The 24,753-nt window shown below is 46.6% G+C and overlaps 1 protein-coding gene across 6 annotated transcripts in view; it reads left to right on the forward strand.

Moving 5' to 3' along the window:
• Nucleotides 1–534: 534 nt before the first annotated feature.
• ANO2 (anoctamin 2) overlaps nt 535–24,753 on the forward strand; it is a 318,934-nt gene continuing 294,715 nt past the window's right edge. For 2 of the 6 annotated variants that reach the window (XM_036019422.1, XM_036019421.1), the window contains exons 1-3: nt 537–895; nt 17,993–18,177; nt 19,352–19,678. In XM_036019422.1, coding sequence (XP_035875315.1) covers nt 874–895; nt 17,993–18,177; nt 19,352–19,678 — 534 coding nt within the window. In that variant the 5' untranslated portion in view covers nt 537–873. Of the gene's footprint in view, nt 896–17,992; nt 18,178–18,610; nt 18,843–19,351; nt 19,679–24,753 lie in introns of those variants that run through there. The other 4 variants (XM_036019420.1, XM_036019423.1, XM_036019424.1 and 1 more) reach the window with 4 other exon arrangements.

The raw sequence follows: 24,753 nt of genomic DNA on the forward strand, positions 1-24,753 counted from the left end.
CTCTTCATTTTTGGGCCACCAGGTACTCAGGCATTTAGCTCCAGGGCGTCTTGGAGTTGTAGATTCTGTCATCTAGAACGGCCCTTTGGAAGCCTCTACCTCCACTCCCTCGTCCCTGGTCAGGTACCTAACTGGTCCAGAGAGGTGGCAGCCCTCTTGTTTTGGGGACTGGCTTCCCCCGACCCCCTCCTCAACCCTGTCCCGGGGTCTCGGTGGGAAGCTCCTCTACAACCTCCTCCTCTCCTGCGGCCCCTCTTCCGTCCCACCTGCCTCTGGTGTACCTATTCTCGACTTCTGCTCCTTTCCGTCCAGAGACAGGTGGGGACAGCTGGTGGCAATCCAGTGAAGGCAGGTGTGCTGGGAGCCTCCCCACCCCCACCCGGGGCATTTCCCTGGGTAGGGCGGAGGGAAGGAGGCTTTGCGGGTGGGATTGGGGACTCCTCAGCCAGGCAGTTCACGAGATAATCCGGCTGAATATTCACACCCGACCGACCGAGGTTATGAGGCACCTCCCCCGCCCCGGTGGAGGAGAGCGGGCAGTACTTGCTGCCTCTCCCCTCAGCTCCATGAGCCGGGTGCCCGGGGCTCAGCCCTACCGCGGGAACCAGCTCTCCTGTGCACGTGGCACAGCCCGCGTCCTTGTGCCCAGCGCTCCGCGGGACAGCCCGGCGCGCTCGGCCTGTGGCGGCGCCCGCAGGGTGGCTCCGGCAGGGATTCCGGAGGAGGAGGAGGCGGCGGCGGCGGCAGGCAAGGGGCGGGCACGTCCGGACCCAGCTGAGCCGAGATGGAATTAGCCCCGCAGTGGAGTAAGCCTGTCCATCTGCGAGCGCCACAGCGGGGCCGTCCGGGCTTGGCGACCCGTGTGCCCGCACCATGGCCACCCCCCGGCTGCAAGGTGAGTGTTCCCGGCTGGGGACCCAGGTCCGGAACGCACCGCAAGTTGTAGGAGGGAGCGGGGCTGGGGGTGAAGGAGCCCGCATCCTAACTCCTACCGTTCCGGACGGGTGACCTCAGGTGAACCCGGAGAGACCGTGGTGAGGGGAACAGGTAGATCCCTGTCCCCTCAGGGTGGGGGAGCAGAGGGAGGCCTGAGCAATTTCCCAGTTTTATGGAGGAGAGAGAAGGTAGGACAAGAGGCAGAGGATTGATTGGTGCAGGGGCTTTTTCTGGCGAGGGACGACCGCTTCCCGCCTCAGCGACTTGGCCTCTCCCTGATAAAGTCGTGGGGTGTGTAGTGCGGCCCAAACAACTAGCAGAGTTTAATTCGGGAACAGCCTGTGAGGACAGAGGTTCGGATTCGTCCCCCGCAAATTTGACTTTCGCCTCTGTGGGGTGTCCCTCTAGTTTTAGGAAGTCCTCCAGGCCTTACCCAGCCCTCCCTCAGGAAGGGCTTTTGCCTCTCAGGGTGCGGGGAGACCCAGGCCTGTCTTCCCCCCGTTTTTTTCTTAGAAGAAAAGCAAATTATACTGACCTTGCCTGGAACAGGGCTTTTGTTGGGTGTCTTGCTCCTGGTGGATCTTGAGGGAGGTGTGAAGTGGGGAGTTGCCCAGCCCATTGGCAGGAACAATAAGCTGAAAGGGACTGGAAGGTGGTGTCACCCATGGTCCTTTGTGGGCGGGTATGGAGAGATACCTCCAGGAACCATGGGGACCCTGGTCCAGGATAGAGAGTCCCATTGAGCAAGGTGAGTTCTCAGTCTGAAGGCAAGTGGCAGGTGGAGGGGGAATCTTAGACAAGGTCGATGCCCTCCCAGAGGATGGTGCCAATCACTTCTGTCTGTCAGTCACCGTCCCCAGCTGCTGGACATCCAGTGCCCAGTTCCCTCCTCTCATTGTGTCTTGCTATGCACCCATCATTTTGGACCTGATATGGTCTGTTCTAGCAACCTCTTACACTCTCTGAATTGCCTCTATGTGGGAACCTGGGCCACTTTGCTGGCTGATTGAAGAGGCTGTGTGAGGCGTAGGGGGGGCTCAGACAGCACCCACAGGTTCTGGTCCAGTTCCCCTGAGCTCCTTCTCGGCCACCTTCCATTGCGGGGTAAGGCTGGAGGCCCAGAGGCACTGGGGCCTAAAGTGGAGCTTGTCTATCATTTTCCACAACGAGCCCGACTGAATGCCAGATACTGCGCCCGGTGCTGGACTTACAAAGACCAAGAAAGGCACACATCTGCCTGTCTGGACCTTACGGTCTATATCCAGGGTGCCCCGTTGTTGGATACAGCAAGGAAGAGGTGGAGTCAAGTGTGGGCTTGCTCAGCCCATAGCAATGGAATTAGCCGTGTTTATACTTCCGGTATTTTAAGACGGAGTAGAGGTCTTTCTTGGGCTCAGGCTGATAATGTTGCCTTTCCTCCAGAAACTTTCAGAAAATAATAGATTTCTGTCTGGCTGACAGCGTCCCATCCAGCTTAACTTCTGCTGAAATGACTAAAGGATGGCCATGCTCAGTCAGCTGGTGGCAGATTTTCCTTCTGTTTAGTGAACCTAAGAGTAAAGCAGACTACCGTGAAGTCTTCTGACTTGTTCATTGACAAAGGATAAATCCCACTCTCACTGACGCCTGCTACTTATAACCAAGTTAAAAATAACTTTTTTTAAAAAAATAAAAAAATAATATATGTTCACCCTGGCTGGTGTAGCTCAGTGGATTGAGCAGGGGCCTGCAAACTTCAGGGTTGCCGGTTCGATTCCCAGTCAGGGCACATGCCTGGGTTGGGGGCCTGGTCCCCGGTGGCGGGGGGTGGGGGGCATGCGAGAGGCAACCACACATTGATGTTTCTCTCCCTCTCTTTCTCCTTCCCTTCCCCTCTCTAAAAAAATAAATTAAAAAATTATATATTCACCGTGAGGAAAATTTAAATACAAATATGTAAAATAAAAATAAGTTACTTGTTTTTAGTACTTTGGTAATTATTGTTTGCCTTGTTTGCTTTTTAAACCATCATGATTTTTGCCTATATCAGATAAATATTTTTATTAGTCATTAAACACCTTAAAAGAAAGGAAAACTTAGATACAATACTTAAATGAGGATAAATGAACAAATGTCAAAGAATGAAGGATTGGGAGCATATTATTATGTCATCAGACCAAGGCTAAGAATAGGTACTGTAATTGAATAAAGATTTTATCTATGGTCTTCCTGACAGGCAGGTCAGAAGACAGACAATAAGTTACATGATCTCATTGTCTGACAAAAGAAGACTAGTTCATTAACATTAAATTTTAAGAAGAATGTCACAGTGATATCTGTGATATTTATGTAAGACATTGTCCAACATAAGGAGCTGTAGTTTTATTAATAGGTTTTTAGAGAGTATATTATTTATCACATGGGCACTTATATTGTGTCTGATTTTGTTTTAAAAGGGTGTTTGTATTTTATTCTTTCCTGGTTTATTCTACCCTATTATATTTTTAAATGCTGTTTGCAAACTATTGGATAACCAATTAATGAGTTATATCTATAATTTGAGGGGTAGCGGCTGGCAGCATATAGAAAACTCAGTGGCTAGTAGTCCTTTTGGAGCGGGGGCTCTCAACCTCTTTTTCCTCCCCTAGGTGAGAGAGGGAGGCAGGACACTTCCGCCAGGACCAGTTCTTGTCCAGAGTTCCACATTCTCGTTTCCCTTCAGCCTGGAGGACTTCCGCTAGCGTTTCTGGAAGTGTCCTGCTGGCGCCAAATTCTCTCAGCTTCAGTTTTTGTGGAAAGTGTCTTTATTTCAGCCTCAGTTTTGAATGATAATTTCACTGGGTGGATGTAGACTAATGGGTGGACAGGTTTTTTTTTTTTTCAGCACTATCTAGGTGTCACTTTCTTGGTCTCCATTATATCGATGAGATCAGCCTTAATTCATATTTTTATTTTCTTCTTTCTTTCACTTATGTATACTACCTTTTTAACCTGGTAGTTTTCAAGATTTTATTTTTATTTTTGGCTTTGAACAGTTAGACTGCTATGTATGTATTTAGTTGTGATTTGCTTTGGATTTTTCCTGCTCATTTTTATTGACCTTCTTGAATCTGGAAGTTACCAGATTCAAATTTTTATCAAATTTGGGAATGATTCCAGCCACTGTTTCTCTAAGTATTTTTCTCTTCTATTTTCATTCTCTTCTGTTTCCCAAACACCAAGTACCTGTATGTTCGAGGTTGTCCCATTGGTTTGTGAGGCTCTGCTAATTATTTTTTCAGTCTTTAGTCCTTGATTCTCTGGACTAGATAATTTCTACTGATCTGTCTTTAACTTCACCAGGCCTTTCCCTGCTTTCTCCAGTTGCTGTTAAGCTCACTCAATGAATTTCTTTTAGTTGTTATAATGTTCAGTTCTAGGAATTCCATTTAAAAAAATAACAGCTCTGTTGAGGTATAATCGTATACCATAAAATGTAGCTTTTAAAAGTGTACCATTCAGTGATTTTTAGTGTATTTACAGAGTTGTGCAGCCGCTCTCTAATTTTAGACCACTTTCATCATCCCAAAAATAAACCTCCTGCTCACTGGCAGCCATTCACCTTTCCCCCACCCTCCCACTCCTGGCAACCGCTCATCTGCCGGTACTTTCCGTCTCCAGGGATTTTCCTATTCTGGACCTTTTATTTGAATGGTGTTTGTGTTTGGGTTCTTCCACTTAGAATAATGTTGTCAATGTTTAGCCATATTATAACATGTATACGTTCTTCATTTCCTTTTATGGCTAAATAATGTTCTCTCGTATGGATACACCACATTTATTTATATGTTTATCAGCCATTGGACATTTTAATTTCTAAGTTTTGCTACTATAACTAATGCTGCCATGAATTTTCAAGTACAAGGTTTTATGTGTACATAAGTCTTTATTTCTCTTGGGTATATACCTAGGAGTGGGGCTGCTGGGTCATGTGGAAACTCTCTGTTCAACTTTTTCAGGAAGTGCCAGACTATCTTCCAAAGTGGCTGCACCATTTTACATTCCCACCAGCCACGGGTGAGGGTTCTGATTTCTCCACGTCCTCACTGACCCTTGTTACTGCTCTTTTTCATGGTGGCCATCCCTGTGAGTGCAGAGTGGTATCTCACTGTGGCTTTGATTTGCATTTCCTAATGATTAATGAATGATGTTGAACATTTTTTTCATGAGCTTATCAGCCAAATGTATATCTTCTTTGGATGAATGTCTACTCAGATTTGCTTATCTTTGAATTAGGTTATTCGTCTTTTTATTGTTGAATTCTGAAAGTTCTTTATATATTCTGGATACGAGCCCTCTATCTGGTATATGACTTACAAATATTTTCTCCTGATTTGTATGTTCACTTTATTAATGGTGTCTTTTGAATCATTTTTAATTTTTATGAAGGACAATGTGTCTATTTTTTTTTATTATTTGTGCTTTTGGTGTAAGAGCTAAGAAACCTTTGCCCCACCCAAGGTTATAAAGATTTACTCCTATGTTGTCTTCTAATAAGTTTACAGATCTAGCTATTGCATTTAGGTTTATAATCCATTTTGGAAAAGTTGACTTTTGTGTATGGTGGGAGGAAAGGGTCCAGCCTCATTCTTTTGCACGTGGATATGCAGCTGCCCCAGCACCATTTCCCCGTTTCTTTCCCCGCTTCTTGCTACCCTTGTTGAAATTCAGGGACTCATTTCTGGAATCCCAGTCCTGTCTGTTGGTATGTCTGTCTGTCCTTATGTCGGTTCCGCAGTGGCTTTGTGGTAAGTTTTAAAATAAGCAAGTATGAGGACAGTTACCTTTGTTTTTGTTTATGTTTTTAGTTTTATTTCTGTACACTCATTAAGAGTGTACTTACCTTTACTATGGGAACATGTGGTAGCTGCTTTCAAGTCTTTGGGCTTTGTTGAGATCTGTGTGTGTGTGTATGTGTGTGATCAAGTCCTGTTTATTTTAGAAACATAAACAGCGGAACTAGGAGGGAGGGATGAGCACAAGATGCCTGTCCCCTGGACAGGCCCAGAGTAGCACAGGCTCTGGCTGTGGACATGAACAGGGCCAACCCGGCAGCATCAACCAGCCTCTCCCGAGAGGAGAACCTGGGTATGACTCTTCCAAGTGGGTGGGGGTGGGGCAAATTGGCTCCAGGTCCCTCTGGACTAGGTGAAAAGGCCAGAGAGCTGATACCAGTTTTTATTGCTTGCTCTGTCTCTCTCATGGGTCACTTATTCTTTGCATGTCTAGTAAGTTTTGTTGGTAAAATAGACACTGTGAATGATACAACATTATCTTCCTTTCAGTAAGTTTAAAAAATTAAAAAAATTTTTTTTCTAGTTGGAAGTTCATTTACTAACCGATAACTTTGGTCTTATTTAGGTTTGGTTGCTACTTCATTAGGGTATATTTGTGGAAATTCTAAGGTGTTTTTCTAGATTCTGTAACTTGGTAAGATTCAACCTCTTAACTCTGTCTCCCTATTGATCTTGTCAAGGCTTGCCCTTTGGATGCCTTAGGGACAGTCTAAAATAAACTTTTCTGTAGTATGTGGTTCTTACTTCTAAAAGGAGGCCCTTGGTGTCTCAGCTGGGTGCCTGGAGTGTTAGGGCATGCTAAGGAGGTCTTTGCAGCTCTGGATGGAACTCCAACCTCTCCCAGTGCTGTCTGGACTCCAGCTCCTCTGTTCTGACTGTGTTGTAGCGGCCTGTCTGGTAAGCCTCACATGTCTTACCCTCTGCATGTGAAGCCTTGCTCTCGGCCAACGAATCGTGAGGGATCCCTAAAGAGATATCTGGGAAGCTTCCTTCACACAGCCTCCTCCCCTCTTGCACTTGACCCCCTCATTTCTAGCCATTTTAAGTGCTCCAGTCCTTGACCTCTGTCCCACTGGTTTAGGGGGCCCTCCTCACTTTATGTGGATTCTAGCTCCCTGACCCCAGTCAAGAACTTGTCCTGATGAGCCTGCAGGTGTGGGTTTTTCTTACTCAGGGATTGCTTTTCTGTGCTGGTGGATGTTCACTGCCTGAAATGGTTGACTCATATATTTGTCTTGTATTATATTTGCGTTTGGAAGAATGTCTACCCCAATACCAGTTATTTTATTATTCCTGGAAGCAGTGTTTTGTCAGTGAGCTTTTTATCAAAAAGCATTTTGTTAGCAAACAGTGTCAGATGTAGGTCATTGGCAGGGCCAGAAATGACAGGACTCTCTAATATTAATTCAGAAGTGATCCTCATGATTTATTTACTTATTTTTAATGAGAAGCTAAAATCCTGGTCTTAATTCTTATCTTGAGGGAGAGTTGGACTAGTGGACTACCTGCAATCAAGGCCAAACAACTTTGTTATTGCTCAAAAACACTTGAACTCAACATAAACCTCCAGAATTCTATACCACAAAGTGTGGAAGAGATGACTTTGCTGAGAAATCCCTCTCTGCTCATCTTTCAGCATTTTTTAAAATTCACTGTTTCACTGAGTACCTACAATGTGCCAGGGTGCTGTAAGGGTCAAAGATGATATACAGTCCCTACTTCTGAGTATCTCCACCCGCCTGTGGTGGACAAAAGGGTGAGAGGTTGGTAAATATGTCGGGTTGGGAGAAGTCTGGGGAAGGCTCTGTTGAGAAAGGCTCTGGCGTATGAGTATTTGACATGGATGGTATCTCAGTGGGCTGGCTCACTGCACTTGTAAGGGGAGCTGCTTAATATTATTTACATTTATCATGAAAGGTACTATATTGGTTAGGCTATTGCTCAATTAGCTGCTCTAACAAATAGACTGAAAAATACATAATGAGTAAAACACATAACAGTCCACTTCTTTCTAAAGTAAGAGTCTTGGGTAGATAAACAAGTTGGTGAGATAGCTCTTGTCCATGTGGCTTTTCAGGGACCCAGGGTAGTGGAGGTTCAGCCAACTTCAACTATGACTTCCAAGGTGGCCCTGAGAGTTGCCTTTCCAGTCACCTACAAGGGGAAAAGAGCATGCAGGAGCATGCACGGGACGATTATTATGGGTCAGGCCTGGAAGTAGCACATATCACTCTGTTCATGTTCCTCTGGCTAGAATTCAGCCTCATGGTCACATCTAATTGCCAGGGAGGTTAGGAAATATGGTCTGTTTGTGTGTTCAGGAAGAAGAGGGGAACACCGATTTTGCTAAGCAGTTAGCAGTCTCTGTCATAAGGGGCCTATCAAAAATGATGGTTGGTGTGGCATATTTACATTATTTTATGGTATTAAAGTTGCAGATTTATACACTTGTCTCCCTAAGTCTTCATCGTCTGAGATCTTCATGTTTTCAGCACCCAGGGCAAGTCGGGGAAGGAATGTGGTAAATACTAATTAAGTGGTTTATGAATGAATGAATAGTAAGCTGGTGTGACTGTAGTTAGCCAACAGATTCAGTTGCTTCTTTTTTCAATATTAAAACATTTAATTCCAGTAGTGTCTGGCCAGTATGAGTCAGAGAAAGAAGGTGAAGGCGTTGTGAGTCGTCCTTTAAATGTGAGATACATACTTCACTTGTCCTTGAAACTCAAGCAATTTGACTCTTTTGGATACTACAGATGAAACTGATTTCTCCTTGGGGCACTCAGTCCTTTTCAGAACTTAAGTATCCATCCTTATGAAGTTAGTACATTGGGTTAAAGAAATAAGAAAAAGAGAAATTATAAAAAGAATGTATGAACGAGAGATACAGTTTCACATTAAAAATCTTTCTTTTAATGAAAATTTATGAAAGATTTAACCAGGATACTCAGTTATGTGTTGACTGTGATCCTCTGAAGTTAGGTGAAATGGGGAAATTCTATCCAAAAGCTACCTTTTAAAAAAGTCAGTTTTCAGGTGTGTGCTGTAGTATGATGGTTTTATATACATATCTTGAGGCTCCTCCTGGGTGGGATTTTACATGTCTCTGTTGTCAATTCAGAAGGGCATGCTTGCCTTCCCATTTGTTAGGCAGGTAGGCTTGCCTCCAGTTCGTCTATAAACTGTGTCAAATCGTTTAGGCATACGTGAGCTGTGTTTAATTGACACTTAGCATTTGAATTCACTTGGATTGTGCAATACCCATTCCCACTCCCTCTGGCTCTCAAGCTTGTATGGTGATCAAGGTTGCAAAGTTTGTTTTAGAAGTCAGGGAGCCGAACTGAAGCTGCACAAGCAGAGGGTACCCACCCCCGGGTTGCAGCACACACCACTCCCAGAGCCGCTGGGCCAAAATGTGCTCGTGGGGTGCCAAGCATGGTGGCCTTTCTTTTCCTCCAGTGCCAGGCTTTCCTTGCTTCTGGGTTCATGCCGCATCCAGGCCAAAGCAAGTCTCTAGTTCTAAACATTTATCTTCACTGTGCTAAATGGCACTTTGTTGTATTTGTCTTAAGCTTGTTTAAGTTCCAGATGGTTCTCCTTCCTTCTAACATGTTTTTTAAGACCTTGCGACTAGATCTGTTCTTGCCTTTTTGATTCTATTTTTGGTTCTACAGACCAGTGGTCTCTACCCCGGTGGCTCAATAGGATCACCCCAGACAAATAGAGGTGGAGCTCAGACATCAATATTTGAACCTAGGTGGTGATTCCAGTCTGCATTCAAGGTTGAGAATGACTCCATGTCTCCATTTGTTCTCGCCTTTCCCAATTGCTGAATCCAAGTATTTTAAGCCTGGCTTCCCATGACCACCTCCTCTTCCCCACAGAGTAGGTCTTGTTGCTTCAGTTTCTCCTTCTCCAGAAATACTTCTCCTAGTTCTGTTCTTTGGAATGTGGTGATCATAACTTTACTAATAGTCACATGAGGATGATCCGGTTTTAAGTAAGAGCAATCTGTGTTTGGATAGACCATAGCAGCCTAGTAGAGGAGAAGTTATGAGAAATCTAAAAAAAAAAAGGGGGGGCTCGCTTAAGCCTCTCCCCACCCCCACCCCAGTTACTATGAAATCTTTAGTCTCTCTTAAAGTTTTTCCTAGCAAGTATGTCCATGAACAATTCTTCAAGCTTTTGCATGGAATTTCCATCTTAGCTGATGCTTGCTCTTGGCACGTCCCTTTTCCCAAACTGTGGGAAGACACTTGCCCTGCTCCCAAAGCTGATTATGTGCCAGGCTCCATATTCAGGGCTAAGGATACAGTGGTGAACAAGATGGGCTCTATGCCTGTCCTCAGGGAAAGCCCAATCTAACCGATGAAGCTTACTATCCATATGATATGAACTTACTCATGTCAGTTAACAATGCTCTAACATAGAATTTTGGAATATTTTATAAGATTCTCAGGCTCGTCAATATCCCTCACACCTGCTGAATCCCTCTAGAACCCCCAGATCTCATCCATACCCAAAGGCCCCTGCAGCCTGATGGGGGAGCTATGATTGGAAGAGCTGTTTTAGGCTTGAACTTAGATGCAGTCCATTTTGGGCAACAGAAATCTGTTCCATCTTTTTGGAGAGATAGGAATAGGAAAGGGATCATTGATCTTGGTTACATCCAGGAGGAGGAGGAAGGTCAGAGATGGCAGATGTTTGTGGAGGAGGGTGAGGGACATTGAGAAAACCCACCACCCATACCCAGGAGAGGAGCCAGTGAACCTCATTAAAGCGTGTGTGTGTGTGTGTGTGTGTGTGTGGTGTGAGCACAGAGGGGCTGGAGGAGGATAACAGTTTGATCACCCTTGTTGTATCACCATGCTTTTCATGCCAATGTACTTGCAAAGCAGGTTATAATTGACTAGCTAACAGAACAGTTTTGACCAATTATGTTATTGACTGGCTACTTCCTCATAACATAGAGGGAGGGACATTTATACCTTAATCTCATCAGCCACACTTCAAAACACATGGGCTGCCAATGAGTAGGTTTCATTTGGGCAACTCCTCCAAGTCCCAATATGTGGATTTTGTCATTGAGAAAGGGGCTTTCTCATATTTTTCTTGCCCTTGGTCTTCACTTTTAGGATTTTGGGTCTGAGCGTTGACTGTAAGTACCATTTATTAAGATGCCTTTTTAAAGGAGTGAGAGATGTTAAGAATGTCCACTCAGGAAGTCTACACTTATCAAGTTGTCTTGATTGTCCCTCTTCCTTTGCACAGAATAGCCTAGTGGTTAAAAGTGTGGACTCTGAGTAGGCCATTTACTAGCTGGTGACTTGGGAAACTTCCCTGATCACTCTATGCCTCAGTTTCCTCAGCAGTAAAATGGGATAACAGCAGTACCTATCTCATAGTGTTATCCTAAAGGTTGAATGAGCTGGCATGTAAAATGCTTAGAGCAGTGTCCAGCACGTGCAAGACGTCAGCTGTCAGGGTTGTCGTAGCTGCTGTTGTGACTAGGGCAGGTCTGTGTTCAGTTCAGAGGGGAAACCACTCTGCTCAAAATTCACTTATAGTAACGGATTCCCTCATTCCCTACATCATTACCTCCAAACCTTCACTGAGCCTCCAGTCTTGTGCTAGGAATAAAAAGACACACCGGGCACATTTTGTGAATGTTTTGAGGACTTGCCTAAGTGGTTAGGGAAGGCTTGATGTAAGAGCAGACCTTTATCTGGATGAGAACAATCCAAGCAGGGATGACTGCATGAGCAAAGGCACAGAGTGAGGATCAGTTGGGACGTGGGTTTGGCTAAATGTTCTGATCTGGTGGACAGATTAGGCAGCAGAGATAGGTAACAGCCAGTTGGAAGTCTTGGAATGCCAACTTGTTTGTAAGCCTCAGGGCAATGGAGGTTTTTGAGTGGCAGAGTGACCAGTGAAATAAAAATTTTATGAAGGGTCATCCATAGCAGCAAAGTATTTAGGAAGTCATCCATCCATCCATCTCCTTATCCTACCACCCCATTTATCTTCACTACAGCCAGAGTGATCTTTCTAACCAAACTCTAATCACATTGCTTTCCTGATTATAATTCTTTAATGTTTTTATAACTTGTGATCCCCGTATATTAACAGGGTGAGGATTGAGGAGAGATACTTAGGGGCAGAAGGGAGAACAATTTTGAAGACCAAAGATAAGAAAAAGCAAGTAGCCTTCTGGAAGCTGCAGGTAATTCAGCCTCTCTGGAATGTGTGTGTGTGTAGTGACTAGCAGGAGATGATTGATACTGGGAAGGTTGATAGTAAATGATGGTAAAGGGCCTCATAAGTCATGTTAAAAGTGTGTACTATAAACAGAGGGTCCTTTCTGTGCCCCTCCAGTCCCGCCACATAGTTGGATACCAGTGGGACTAAGTGGTTGGAAAAGGAACAGGAGGAGGCAGGTACTCTCTGCTCTTGTGAGGTTGATGATCTGAAACAGCCAAGCCCAGTGGCTGATTGCAACGGTCTGAGCAAATGATTGCTTTTCTATCTGGAATCTCCATTCCTCCCTTGCCCATTAGGAGATGCTGACTTTTCTAGATGCACCTCAAAACTCATGTCCTCTAGGAGGCCTATCCTGAGAGCTCCAGGCAGAGTTGATAGGTCCTTGTTCATACTCCAACTTTGTACTTCTCTCATGCCTGAAATTATTTCCTTACTAATCTATCTTCCTTCCTTATTAGTCATCCTTCCTTGTGAGCACCTAGGGATTGGTGTAAGGTACCAGCTTCTATTTAGCCTATATTTCCAATGTATTATGCAGTGCCTGGGAAGTAAAGTGTTCTGGCATGAATGGAGATGTGAGAGGTTATATATATTCCTTCTCCACACCCCCACAGGAATGTTCAGTTGTTGTGTTTGGAGCATGATGTGATGGTGCAAGGGGGGAGTGGCAGAGGAAGCAGGCTGTGGATGGGTGTTAGGAGATGAAGCAGTTTAGATAGGTAGGCAGGGCCCAGATTGGGAAAGGCCCTGCATGCAATATGAGACACTTTGTTTCTTCATCCTAAAATGAGTGGAAATCCATGGAATGGGAGTAACTTGGTCAGATTATTTCAAAATGGTAGCACTAGCTGCAGTGTGTGAGGAGGATGGAGGACTGAGGAGGACTGAAGAGGATCTGAGAGGAGCAAGATTAGTGGCAGGGAAGCTAGTGAACTCTTAGTTCCAAGTTCAAGGCAAGGATGCATCTGTGGGAGTGTCATCATCAGGAAAAGGATGTTTGAGCATCAAGCAAGAGAAGGCTGTTTTTAAAATTAAATTAAAAAATAAATTTTTAAATTAAAAAATGTATTGTGGTGGCATTGGTTAATAAAATTACAAAGGTTTCAGGTATGTAATTCTATGATGCTTCATCTGTATATTGCATTGTGTGTTTATCATCCAAAGCCAAAGCTTCTTCTGTCACCATATATTTGACCCCGCTCTACCCTTTATTACTCCCACCGCCTCCCACTCTGGTAACCACCATACTGTTTCTTGTGTCTGTGAGTTTTTGCTTGTTTGTTTATCTGTTGCTTGCAGTTTTATATCTCGCATGTGGGTAAAATCATATGGTTCTTGACTCTTTTTGACTTATTTCGCTTAGCATGATACTCTCAAGATCCATACATATGGTTGCAAATGGCAGTATTATGTCTTTTCTTATGGCTGAGTAGTATTCCATTGTATGTATGTACCACATCTTCTTTATCTTTATCCAATCATTGCTTAAGGATGCTTTGGTTGTTTCCATGTCTTGGCCACTGTGAATAATACTGCAATTTGAAAACATTCACAAAGAGAAGGCTGTTCTTGAACCAAGGCCATAAGACAAGCAGAGCAGAGGAGATATATTTGAAATGATCCTTTTTGTGTGGAGGGAACAGGAAGGTTGTCCTTTTGATTTCTTTGGCTAGGTGCAGAGGCTGAGAAAGGTGCCATTTAGCAGGACCTATGGGGCAGGAGGTAAGGTGATCAGCAGGGCCATTGGTTCCAAATTTTGAGCTTGGATCTTCAAATGTGGGCTGTTGTCCTGGGTCAATTCATGCAGGGAAACAGGGTGAGACCTCAGTGTAAGTACTGATCCCAACTGAGATGAAATCCATCCATCTCAGGATGCTCAGGGAGGGTCCAGGGTGAGTGCCTTCAAAATCTGAAAGTGAATGGGACTCTCGGAGACTCCCAAGAAGGCCTGCCTGTTGGTAGATACCTGCTTGGAGTCTTGTTCTTGGCCTGAGAGAATCTGGATGCTCTGTCTCCCCTCAGGGTAGCCCTGGCCAGTCTGATTTTGCCAGAAGCAGTGACCTTAAAAGGCCAGTGATGAGGCTGCCTGGTTTTTCAGGGCACGTCACACTTCACCTGCCACTGGTTAGTAATGAGACAGTAATGATGCCATGAGGGACACTTCAAGGAAGAGCTCTGCCGTCTGGAAGTCTAGCTCCCTCAGGAGGACTTCCCGGCTCTTCTCTCCTGGAGGCTCCGGGCACCTCCTTGGGCCCTGATGACTCACCTCACTGTCTTCCATACCTGGCAAGCCCGCTGCTGCTCTTTCTCTGCCTAGCCTGGCCCTGCTTTCCTCTTGCTTGTGTCACCTGGTCCCTTTGAGCCAGTTTTCCCCGCATCACCTACCACCTGAGCCTATCTTACTCTAACACGTTCTCCATGTCCTGCTCCGTCCTTCTCCCTACTCAGAGGCCCCTCCACGCTCTGAGCCTTTGGTGTGACCCTGAAACTCATGCCTTTCAGCATCTCTCCCTTCCCCTAGCACTGTGCACCAGTGTCCGCTGTTAGGGCGTATCCTTCAGCTAAGACCCCTGCGCCTGCACGCATGCAGGTCTGTGACATCTATAGGGCCCTTTAAAGATTTCAAAACACTTTCACTTACACTATCTCAAGATGTTAGCATGAACTATTTGGACTGTGGTATAAATCAACTTCTTAGCCATGACAGCCAACAGCTAAATGAAGGAATGGGCATTGAAGGCCCTGATGGTGGATGGAAACATGCAGGCATAGAATATGCGGGAACCAGAGCTGGGGAGGGGACTTGGGAAGGGACAGTGAAAAGACAGGCATTGGCAGGACTCTGAAGACAAGCTCCAGCTGGTTTTTCATTTAGATTTGGACTTCTCCCTGACTTTAGTCTCTATTATTTTTTCCTCAAAGTCTCTGATCCCGTTGGTTCATCTGCCTCTGTGGCACAACCTGAGGTACCTGTATCCCAGCAGGATGGTGGAGGTTAGATCCAACTGGAAGGGATAGAGTTTGTCCCTAAACAGCCAAGACTGAACCTAAAAGGCAAAGAAGTGTTTTCTAGCCTCAGATGAGCAAGGAAATCAATTCCCAGGTTGTAACAGGGGACAAACAGCTGGTGCTTTTCCAGTGTAGTCTAGGGAAGCTTCCAGGAGAAAGTGAACAGGAAGCAGGCAGGTAGGTGGGAGAGAAAGGGAATTCTGGGGACTTGGAGTAGGGCAGCTGGAATGAAGCAGAGAAGTCAGGTGGAGGGGGCAGGTGCTGAATCCCCAAGTAGGGTTTGATGTGATCCCTTGCATTTCCATGGGTCATGTACTTCCAAGGAATGTTGCTCTTTTTTCTTATTGTGTCATCATGCTCATCCTATGAGGAAAAGATACAGTAATGGAACCCTTCTCACTCCATTCACGGAAAGAATAAGCACAGAGAAAGTATATATTTTTCAAAAATTGCGGCAATGCCAGCACTAGACACGGAGGCTCAACCTGGCTGAGTCCACTCCTGGCTCCGTGCTGATGGCTAGTCCTGGGAGGGCTGTACGAGGGGAAGGAGAACCATGTGGTTAAGTCAACCTTCATGCTTCTTAGGTGGCCTTCTGTAGAGCCTAGCCTTGTGCTGTGTTCATGTAGTCCCAAATCACTGTCTGGCATTTCCTGATTTCCTTATTCTTGGCCTGACAAAGACTGTCCACTCTGGCCTTGGACCATGCAGACAGGCTGTAGGCAGCTCTAAACAGCAGGCAAAGACCAGAACACTGCCCTCTTCCCCTTCATTCCCTCCCTACTCTCAAGAAGTGCAGCCCCAACCCATTATCAAGGGCCCCTATGTCTCTGTTATGCTTCAAGGTCTCCACAAATGGACCAAATAAGAATATGCAGAAAACTCTAGTTTCAAAGAGATTAGGAGTGCCAAGGAGGACAGGAGCAAGGTTGGAGAGTACATGCATCACCTTTCAGTTTGTGGTCAAGATTTTGTACTTTGGCAACAGGGAAGCACTGAAGGGCTTTGAGTGGGAGGGTGGAGTGATGTGATGTAGAATTTGAAAAAGCCCCTCTGAGGGTAGAGGGGGAGAATAAACTTGGGGCAGATGTGTATGTGAGCAGGTGCTGCCGCCAAGGGGAACTGCCGTGTGTCCATGCTGAGCAAAGGGCCTCAGTCATTTTCATCTGGTTACACTTTGATGGTGAAGAGGGTTCTCTTCCCCCAACCTCAATGCCCCAGTGCCTTATGAGGGTCCTGGATAATTGAAAGAGGGGCTGCTCACACATGGGATGGTCATTTGCAGTGGTCATTTGGGGATCTGGGCAAAGGCTTAGGGGTACAAGCCCATTGACTCAACCTGGGCTGCCCCGATGGGTTCTCTTCACTTGGTGACACCAGACAATATATGCTGCCCCTTGAGCCCCACTCTCCGTGGTACCCTGCTGACCGATGGAGGCCACCAGGTGAAGGCCAGAGGCCATCCTCTGATGACTTCACATGTGCCTGTGGGTCCCCATCCCCTTACTATCTGAGCTGGTGGAACTTCAATCATGATAAGGAGGAAAGAAATTATCTTTATTAGTTGTATCTGAATATTTCTGTCTTATACCTTGATGGCAGCTTTTTGAAAGAAGAATGTACTACTTTTGATTTTCTGGGTCTTGAATGATGCAATAGCAGGGGGCCACAGCTAGATGGAGAAGCATGTTCTAGCCAGAGGGAAGAACATGCACAAGGTGTCCTGAGCTGGAGCCCCTTCCTGACCCCCACCAGCCCTCCAGTAGCATGCATGCCCACTCCTGCCCTCTGTTTTCTGTCTCTAGGGAGCATCTTCCAGAAACCATATACCCTTCAAGACTAGATTTAATCTTAATTCCTCTGGAAGCCTACCTTGACCTAGCTTTCTGGTGTCCTATAATAGGGACTGGAGCCCACAATGTAGAAATAAATTATAAAAGCTTCACTCTGCTGGTCACAATTGTGTTTCCTGCATGGAAGATGCTAAGTTTTTCAGGTGCGGGGACCAAACATTCTAGGCTTACTGAAACTGCCCAGCAGAGAGCTGGACACATAGACACTGCTCCACAACCTCATAACTGGCCAGAAATTCTGTTTCAAGAGACCAGGAAGAGCTGTTGTACATCCATCCATCCATCCACTGATTCATTTAGCAGGGAGAGACTAAGGGCTGAGCTTGATGTATAAGGTGTGATTTCTGCTTACAGAGAGCTTATAACAAAAGTAATAAGAATTATTATATAACCACCCTTTATTGCATGCACATAGGCTAATGACTGTCCTGGGTACTTTGCATCACATCTCCAGTGCTCATTCTTATTACAATCCTACAAGTTTGGAATTCTCCTCATCTACAGTTGAGGAAACAGTCTCAGAGAGATTTCAGAGTCAGCGTGGCAGGGCTGAGGTCTCAGCCCAGGTGCCAGAGCTGTGGGTTGAGTCCAGGTGCTCTGGGCTATGCTGCTGTACTTGAAGGTGTTTCTCAGAGGTGGGAAGAGACTGAATCTGATCAGCTGTGACACCTTGGCAACTTGTGGCCCCTGTCTGGGATTTTGGAGGTCCATCTCTCAAAGTCCATGTCTCATCTCTCAGTCCCCTCCGATTCTAACATGCTGCAGTTCCATCACCGACTGGGGTCATTCATTTCCCTGCAGGGTGAGGCTGGAAGTCTTCTGAAACAGCACTGCAGTCCTGCTGCTGGCTGTGAGAGGGCTGCTCCGAGGAGAGCCAAGAGGGGCCTTGGCTCAGGGCTCTGTGTGTGTGTGCAGTAGGGCGAGACAACCCCACCCCCATTTTCTTCTCCACTCTCCTCCCCTGTGGCCGGTGTGACTCTGGATCACTAAGGCTCTGAGGAGACATGACCATTTTTTTATGACCACCCCTGTGTCTATCCCTCAGCGCCTCAGTTTCTCTGTGTCCTGGGTTCCCATCACCTGAAGGGGCTGTGCTTCCTTTGTCTTTCCCTCTCACAGATATCCCCCTGCTCCCTGGCTCTCCACGCCGGCTGAGCCCTCGGGCAGTGGCCAGGGGTGGCCAGGGCCTCAAACAAGGACAGCAATACCTCAAGGTGCTGGCTCCTCGAGCTCCAGGTCTGCAGGGCAGCTCCAACCACGATACCAGCCAACTTCCTGGTGAAGAGTGCTCCCAGGGCAGCTCCGTGAGTACTGGGGTGTGAGGGGATGGCTCGCCCTGTTGGGGGCCTTAAGGGAGCCTCTTAACTGAGGACACCCCACTTGGGGGGCTGTGTGTGTGTGTGTGTGAGAGAGAGAGAGAGAGAGAGAGAGACTCAGGATTTTTATTAGGCTTTTTTCCTTTCTTTTCTCTAAGGCATGACAGTGTAATGTCCACACTGGAGTCTTTTGGTCAGAGGAGGACAGGACAGGGAAGGAGGAGGTGTGAGAGGCCAGGTGATCCCACCTGTCGGTCTGCAGACTCCCTGGCTCCCCTCCCACCTCTGCCATGGTGGCTCTGGAGGCTTTCCCCTGTGCCTGGTTGCCCTGGTGACCTCTCAGGTGGCTGTGGAGGCAGCTGGGTATCAAACCAGTAATAAACAGGGAAACACCCAAAGGGGAGGCAGGTCCCTACTCTGCTCCTCCTCGTTCTCTCTTTTCCTTTTCTCTCAACACCCCGTCTCCACAAGTGGATGAGAGCAGGAGTCAGTCCCCTGCTGCCATCTGTGGCAGGATCCTCAGCAGTGGCTGGAGAATATGAGGAAGAGGATAATGTGGTGCTGTGGAGGGCATAGTGTGTAGTGAATCCCTGTGAGGTGGACCAGGTGACCAGAAATTGGCCTTTGTTCCAATGGATCCAGAGAACCTGCCAGTGAGTACTCTGTGCATGTACGTATGCATGTTGGCAGGTCCACAAGGAGGTGGGTGTGCCACTGTGTGTGTGCAGGGCTGTGTGTTAGAGTGCATTTGGGTGAGGTACATGTGCACAGATGTGTGTGCTGGTGCCGAGAGGCTGGGTGTAGACGACTGTACACGTGTGCAAGAGTGGGCCTGTGGCTCTGAGTGTGAAGACAAGGGTTTGCTGCTGCGTGTGCGGTCTGTGTACCTGAGCATATCTGTATGCATGAAGCCTGGAGCAGGTGTGAAGGCACCCATGCCTGGGCTATGGATGGGTGGGTGGAGGGCTGGGTGGGGCAGACGAATGCCACTCTGTCCTGTCACTGGGGCGGTTTGGGCCTCTGGGTCTGAGGGGCTTGCTTCCTAGTGCACCTCCTCTAGGTGCCTCCTCTGGCCTTTTGGGCCAGAGCAAGGGCAGCCTCCTCTGTCTCTCACTCCTTCCTCACCAGACCTCACTCTTCCTGCTCTCTTTTCTCTGGCCAGGTCATCAACAACTACCTGGACACCAATGAGCCAGTGTCCTCGGGAGCCCGTGTGAGTCGCATGCACTTCTATGACAACCAAAGGAAGGTCGACTATGTGCTTGCCTACCACTACCGGAAACGCGGGGCGCACCCCAGCCAAGGCTTACCTGGCCAGTCGCTGGCTATTGTCTCCAACGGGGAGACTGGCAAGGAGCCCCCTGCTGGGGGCTCACAAGACATTGAGCTGGGGCGGCTGGATGCCTTGGAGGAAGAGAGGAGGGAGCAGCGGGACGAGTTTGAGCACAACCTGATGGAGGCTGGGCTGGAGCTCGAGAAGGACTTGGAGGTGAGGTGGGACGGGAGTCACAGGGTTGTGGGATGGGATGGCCATGCAGGGCTGGGCTCCTGGGGATCCGTGTCACCTGCAGGGAGCTTTGGCTTTGTTCTGGAAAGTGTTTTTTTTTTGTTTTTCTGGTGGGAAAACCAGATTCTCTTGCCCAAGTACTTGAGGAAGAGTATTGGAATAGGTAGTGACTCTACCGAGGAGATCCCAGGTAATAAGGGTGTGTGTGTGTGTGTGTGTGTGTGTGCGTGCGCGCACTAGTCTGTTGTGTGGGGATTGGCCTGATAGAGATTTCTCCCTGGTGTTCTGAGGCCCCACCTGGTAGCCTTTTCTGTAATCGTTTCCTTGGGATGAAAACCCTGTTTGCCTGTTGAACTTGGGATCAAAACTCTGCTATAGGGGATCTACTTCACTAAGGCGTGTGCTCGCCTGGGACCCCTGAGGGAGCTGATTACTTGGGAACCAAACATTGGACACATTTTATCAAATTGCAAGCTACATATATATTCTCACCTCTGGTGAGTAACCAGCTTAAGGGGATCCATGGAAATCTGTTTATCTACATATATGTCTTATATATCCATCCATCTATCCATCCATCCCCTTACCCATCCATGTCTCCATACTGCAATGATCCTTTAAAAATGACCTGCCCGTTGCCGTACTCTCCAAACTCGTTTTCTACCCCCTCCCTGCTCCTGCACCTGCTCCAGCCTTATCTTGTATTGGGTTGGCCGAAAAGTCCGTATGTTTTTTTCCATAGAATATAAGATACATTTTTCATTTTCACCAATAACTTTGCTGATTTGGATATTTAGAGTATGTTGGCTATCTCCCATGTGGTATAACATTGATCGTTCTCAGTTAATGACTCGATTTGATCGATATCAACTTCAACCGGTCTACCTGACCATGGGGCATCGTCCAGCAAGAAATCTCCGGCACAAAACTTTGCAAACAACTTTCAACACATTTGATTAGTCATAGCACCTTCTCCACACACTGCACAAATCTTTTCTTGCGTTTCAGTTGCATTTTTATCTTTCTTGAAATGATAAAGCATAATTACTGAAAATGTTATGTATTTTCTTCTATCTTCAGTATTAAAATGGCTACACAAAAATTCACCAATTTGATCAGTTTTTTTAATGCACGCTTGATATGACAGCTGTCACAATACAATCTAACAAAATTGTTTCCGATGAAGTTAAAGATAACTAAGCACTACTAGAGCCATCTTATAGAAACAAACAAATGAACTTTTTGGCCAGCCCAGTATGTGTTGGTCACCCTTACCTCAGGGCGTTCGGTTGTCCCCTTCCTTTCAGTCCCCTTCCCCTCACCTGTGCGTACTCCCTCTCACGTCACACTCTGCTCAAATGCTCCCTCCCCTACACATCTCCCCTGACCACCCCTGCTAGAGTACTTCTGCCTCATCACTCTATGTCTTGATCCTGCTCTACTTTTCTCCATCCCACTAAGCCCTGCTATCTGAAATTATAGGAAAGGTTTATAAATTTATTTTATCCATGCCCCCCCATTTGCTCCGTCAAGGCAGAGGTCTTTTTTTTTTTTTTTTTTTTTGGTTCACTGCTGTATCCCTACCACTTAGGACAGAATCTAAACAATACAGTATGTAGTACTCAAAAGTTATTTGAATAAATAAGTAACCTCCCTGAGGCTCAGGTTCCTCATCTACAAAATAAAAGACTCCTTGCTGGAGTGACTTTTACATGTCCCATCATTAGAGCAGGACAATGAAAACATCCAGCACAATGTTGGGTCCATAGAGGGTGCTCAATAAATGCTCATTATGATTCTTTTAAGAGGTGTCATACCGAGGGATGACAGACCATTCTCATGGAAACCTGTTTTGCAAGATTCAAGTTAATCCTGCCCCCAAACTGGAAGGGACCCTCCCCCCAACCAGAGGTCATTCATTCATTTCCCTGTCCCCAGGCAGGATCTGATTGTGGCCTGGCTCTGCCTTAGTTGTGCTACTTCTCCTGTTATTCTTTCACCAAGGCAGGGGCAGTGCATTCTTTCAGGGCTATTTGGGACTTCCTTGCTGTGGGAATGCTGATTTTCACTTTTTGAAACCCAGCGCTTAGTTGGTGCCTCTGACTGGGGTCTGGTGGGAAGATTCCTTGAGGTACTGGCGTGTTTTGAGGGCCAAGGGATGTAACCGACACACAGGACTGGCTGCCTGCCGCTATGAGAGCCAACATTTGAGAGGCTGGTGCTGATGTAAAGGAAAGTGGTTTATTTGCAGATGCTGGGCATCTGGAAGGTGGGGGATTCATGTCTCATAGCCCATCTCCTGGAAGATGGGGGGCTCATGTTACAAAGCCCACCTCTACCTCTCAGTGGAAGCAGAGGTTTTTTATAAGAAGGGAGGGGGTTGAAAAGCTCTGTATGTGCAGATGAGCACAGTCCATTCCAATAAAGGCAAGTGATGGTCCGGTGTGCATCGTCCTGGTGTAGTCGTCCTGACCTCCTATCAACCTGGCTCCGTGGTCCAAGGTCAGCAGATCTCCCGGAGCTGGTTGGAGTCTGTATCTTTTGAAACTACCGTATTTTGCCATGTATAATGCATACTTTTTTGCCCAAATTTTTGAGGGAAAAATAAGGATGCACATTATACACGGGTAGCACCTGAAATGCCTTGTATCTGTTCTTGCATTTTGTAATTATTTGTTACATAAAATTTCTTGTACCATAATATGTTCAAAAATAAATGCTAACATTCCTTTTTAATGCTAAAAATGAATACCTAAATATAAATGAATAAAACATTGAATTAAAATGACATATTTTTTTCCTGAAATTTTCGACCCAAAATGTGGGTGAGCAGTAGACATGAAAGCACATTATACATGGCAAAATGCGGTAGTTCCTGGGATTCTTATACAAACGTGCTGTTCACCTATAGGCTCCATGTTAGTCAGAGTCCGCACTCACAGAAACGATGTCAGAACAATGGTGGTGTTACAGAACAGACCCATGGTGGGGGAGGGGGGTGACAAAATACTATTACGGAATGGACCCTCCCTTCTCCTGGGGTCCCTGTTTTAGGTTCACCTTGCCCGCTGCCGGGGAATGACGTCTCTCAATGCCAGAGATTGGTGAAAGGCAAAGGGATTATGTATTCAAAGGTTGTACAGACTTAGACTAATGACTTAATGTCTTCGTTAAAATCCCAAAGTCCCTTAAAACACCCACAAAACACACACAGTCCTTCCATCCTTCCTTCGCCCAGTCAGGGGTGCCATATCTCAGGAAAAGAAATAGAAGTCCATGGCTCAGGCAGCCCCTGGTTCTTCCTAGTAATCAGTGCTCAGCTGGCAGGCCTCCCTCGGTTCCCGGCACCATCAGCTGTGTCCCTGCTGAAATCTCTAGTTCTTCCTCCAAACCCACGTGGCACCTTCTCGTGGCCCACCAGCAAGAGTCCTTTCACCCTTTTCCTTCCCACAGTGTCTCTCCTGCATTCTTCTGAACTGCTAAGAGAGGGCTCTGCATTGGTGCTACATCTTGCCTTCCAGCTTCTTAAGTTGTGTGGCAAGGGAAGCCCCAAAGCCTCGTGATTCTCCCTTTCTTGCCAAAACCACCTGGTCCCCTCTTACTCCAATGCCATTGTGTCCAGGGGCAGCTCCAGGGGTGCTGTGTCCAGGGGGAGCTGCCTTACCTGGGTTGAAAGGCACTCCCATCTCCCTGGCTCAAAGCATGGCCACAGGTATTTAACATATCCATGAAGCCAGTTAAAATTTATAGATATGTTAAATGACCGTGTAAGAGGTTAGTGACAGAACTGTTGCTATGCAAAACAGCCCTCAATGGCCCTGATCCATGTGTCCCATCCCCCAGTTCAGACTTGTGGGGGTGAGGGCATCCTATATATATTTTTTCTGTAATATTTCCTGGACACCCTGAGTTCTGGACCCCATAACAAATCCCCATTTGGGGTCTCCCCTGGCTGCACCCTGTTACAGTGGGGTGAGGTACAATTTCCCATGGTTACAGGAACTTTTGCCACTACCACGGCGTCAGGCTGCAGTCCACACACGTGCCTACGGTGTCAGGGAGCGGAGGCCTGGACCCTGTTCCCCTGCTAAGTTGGGAAGCAGCATAACGTTCGGGACATGGACTCTGGAGCCCAAACCCGGATGTTTGCCTCCCAGGCCTGGCGTACACCAGCCTCACAACCTGGGCAAGTTGACTTGGTCGTTTCGAGTCAAAGTTCCCATGTCTGTAAAGTGGGAACAACACTGCATTCTTCCTTGTGTTTTTATGAATAAACAACTAAAGAAACTATCCAGAACAGTTGGTGTTACTGCTACTATGACTGTTTAGAGTTGTCAGATTAGGGGATAAAAATTCACGATGCCTACTTAAATGTGAATTTCAGAACAATAACAAATAATTTTGTAGCCTAACTATATCCTATGCAATATTGGAGGTATACTTCTACTACAAAATTATTCATAGCTGATCTGACGTTCAAAGATAATTGTGCTGTTGACTTTTGCTGCTACTGCTCACGTCACTGCCCATCTTTGATTCCCTCCGGCATGTTTTAGTTGCTATTGGATTTTCCTGGCTTTGCGGGGATTTAGGGACCAGAGATAGCTTTTCAGACTGACCAGTGTTAGATGGGGCTGTGGAGTGGGTCCTGGATTGCTGTCCCTGTTGTGTGACCACCAAAAGCGCCTCCCCTCCAGCCCCCACCCCTGGCTTCCAGGTCTACTTAACTCCTCCTTTTTGGGGCTATGTCAGGTTACCCAGCTTCCCTGGTGCTCCCTTCTGTCATCAGAGCTGTCACCACTCACGTGGCCATCAGGATCTACTGTTTTGCAGTGTTCCTTCTTTCTCTGTATTTTCTAAAAGTGTGTTACTGCTATTAGTTTGGGGACCTCTGATGCAAAGAGTTGTATTAATCGAACTTCTCAGTCATGGTGCATTATTATCATTGGTCGGCACAAGGACCCTCTCCTTCCTCATTTAAATATGCCCCGCCCCTTCACTGCCTGTTCGCTACACAGGCAGTCGTTCCAGCTCTTTGTGTTTCTGGGGAGTGTACA

Source organism: Phyllostomus discolor, chromosome 2 (genome assembly GCF_004126475.2).
Source record: "Phyllostomus discolor isolate MPI-MPIP mPhyDis1 chromosome 2, mPhyDis1.pri.v3, whole genome shotgun sequence".
Taxonomy (NCBI): Eukaryota; Metazoa; Chordata; class Mammalia; order Chiroptera; family Phyllostomidae; genus Phyllostomus; species Phyllostomus discolor.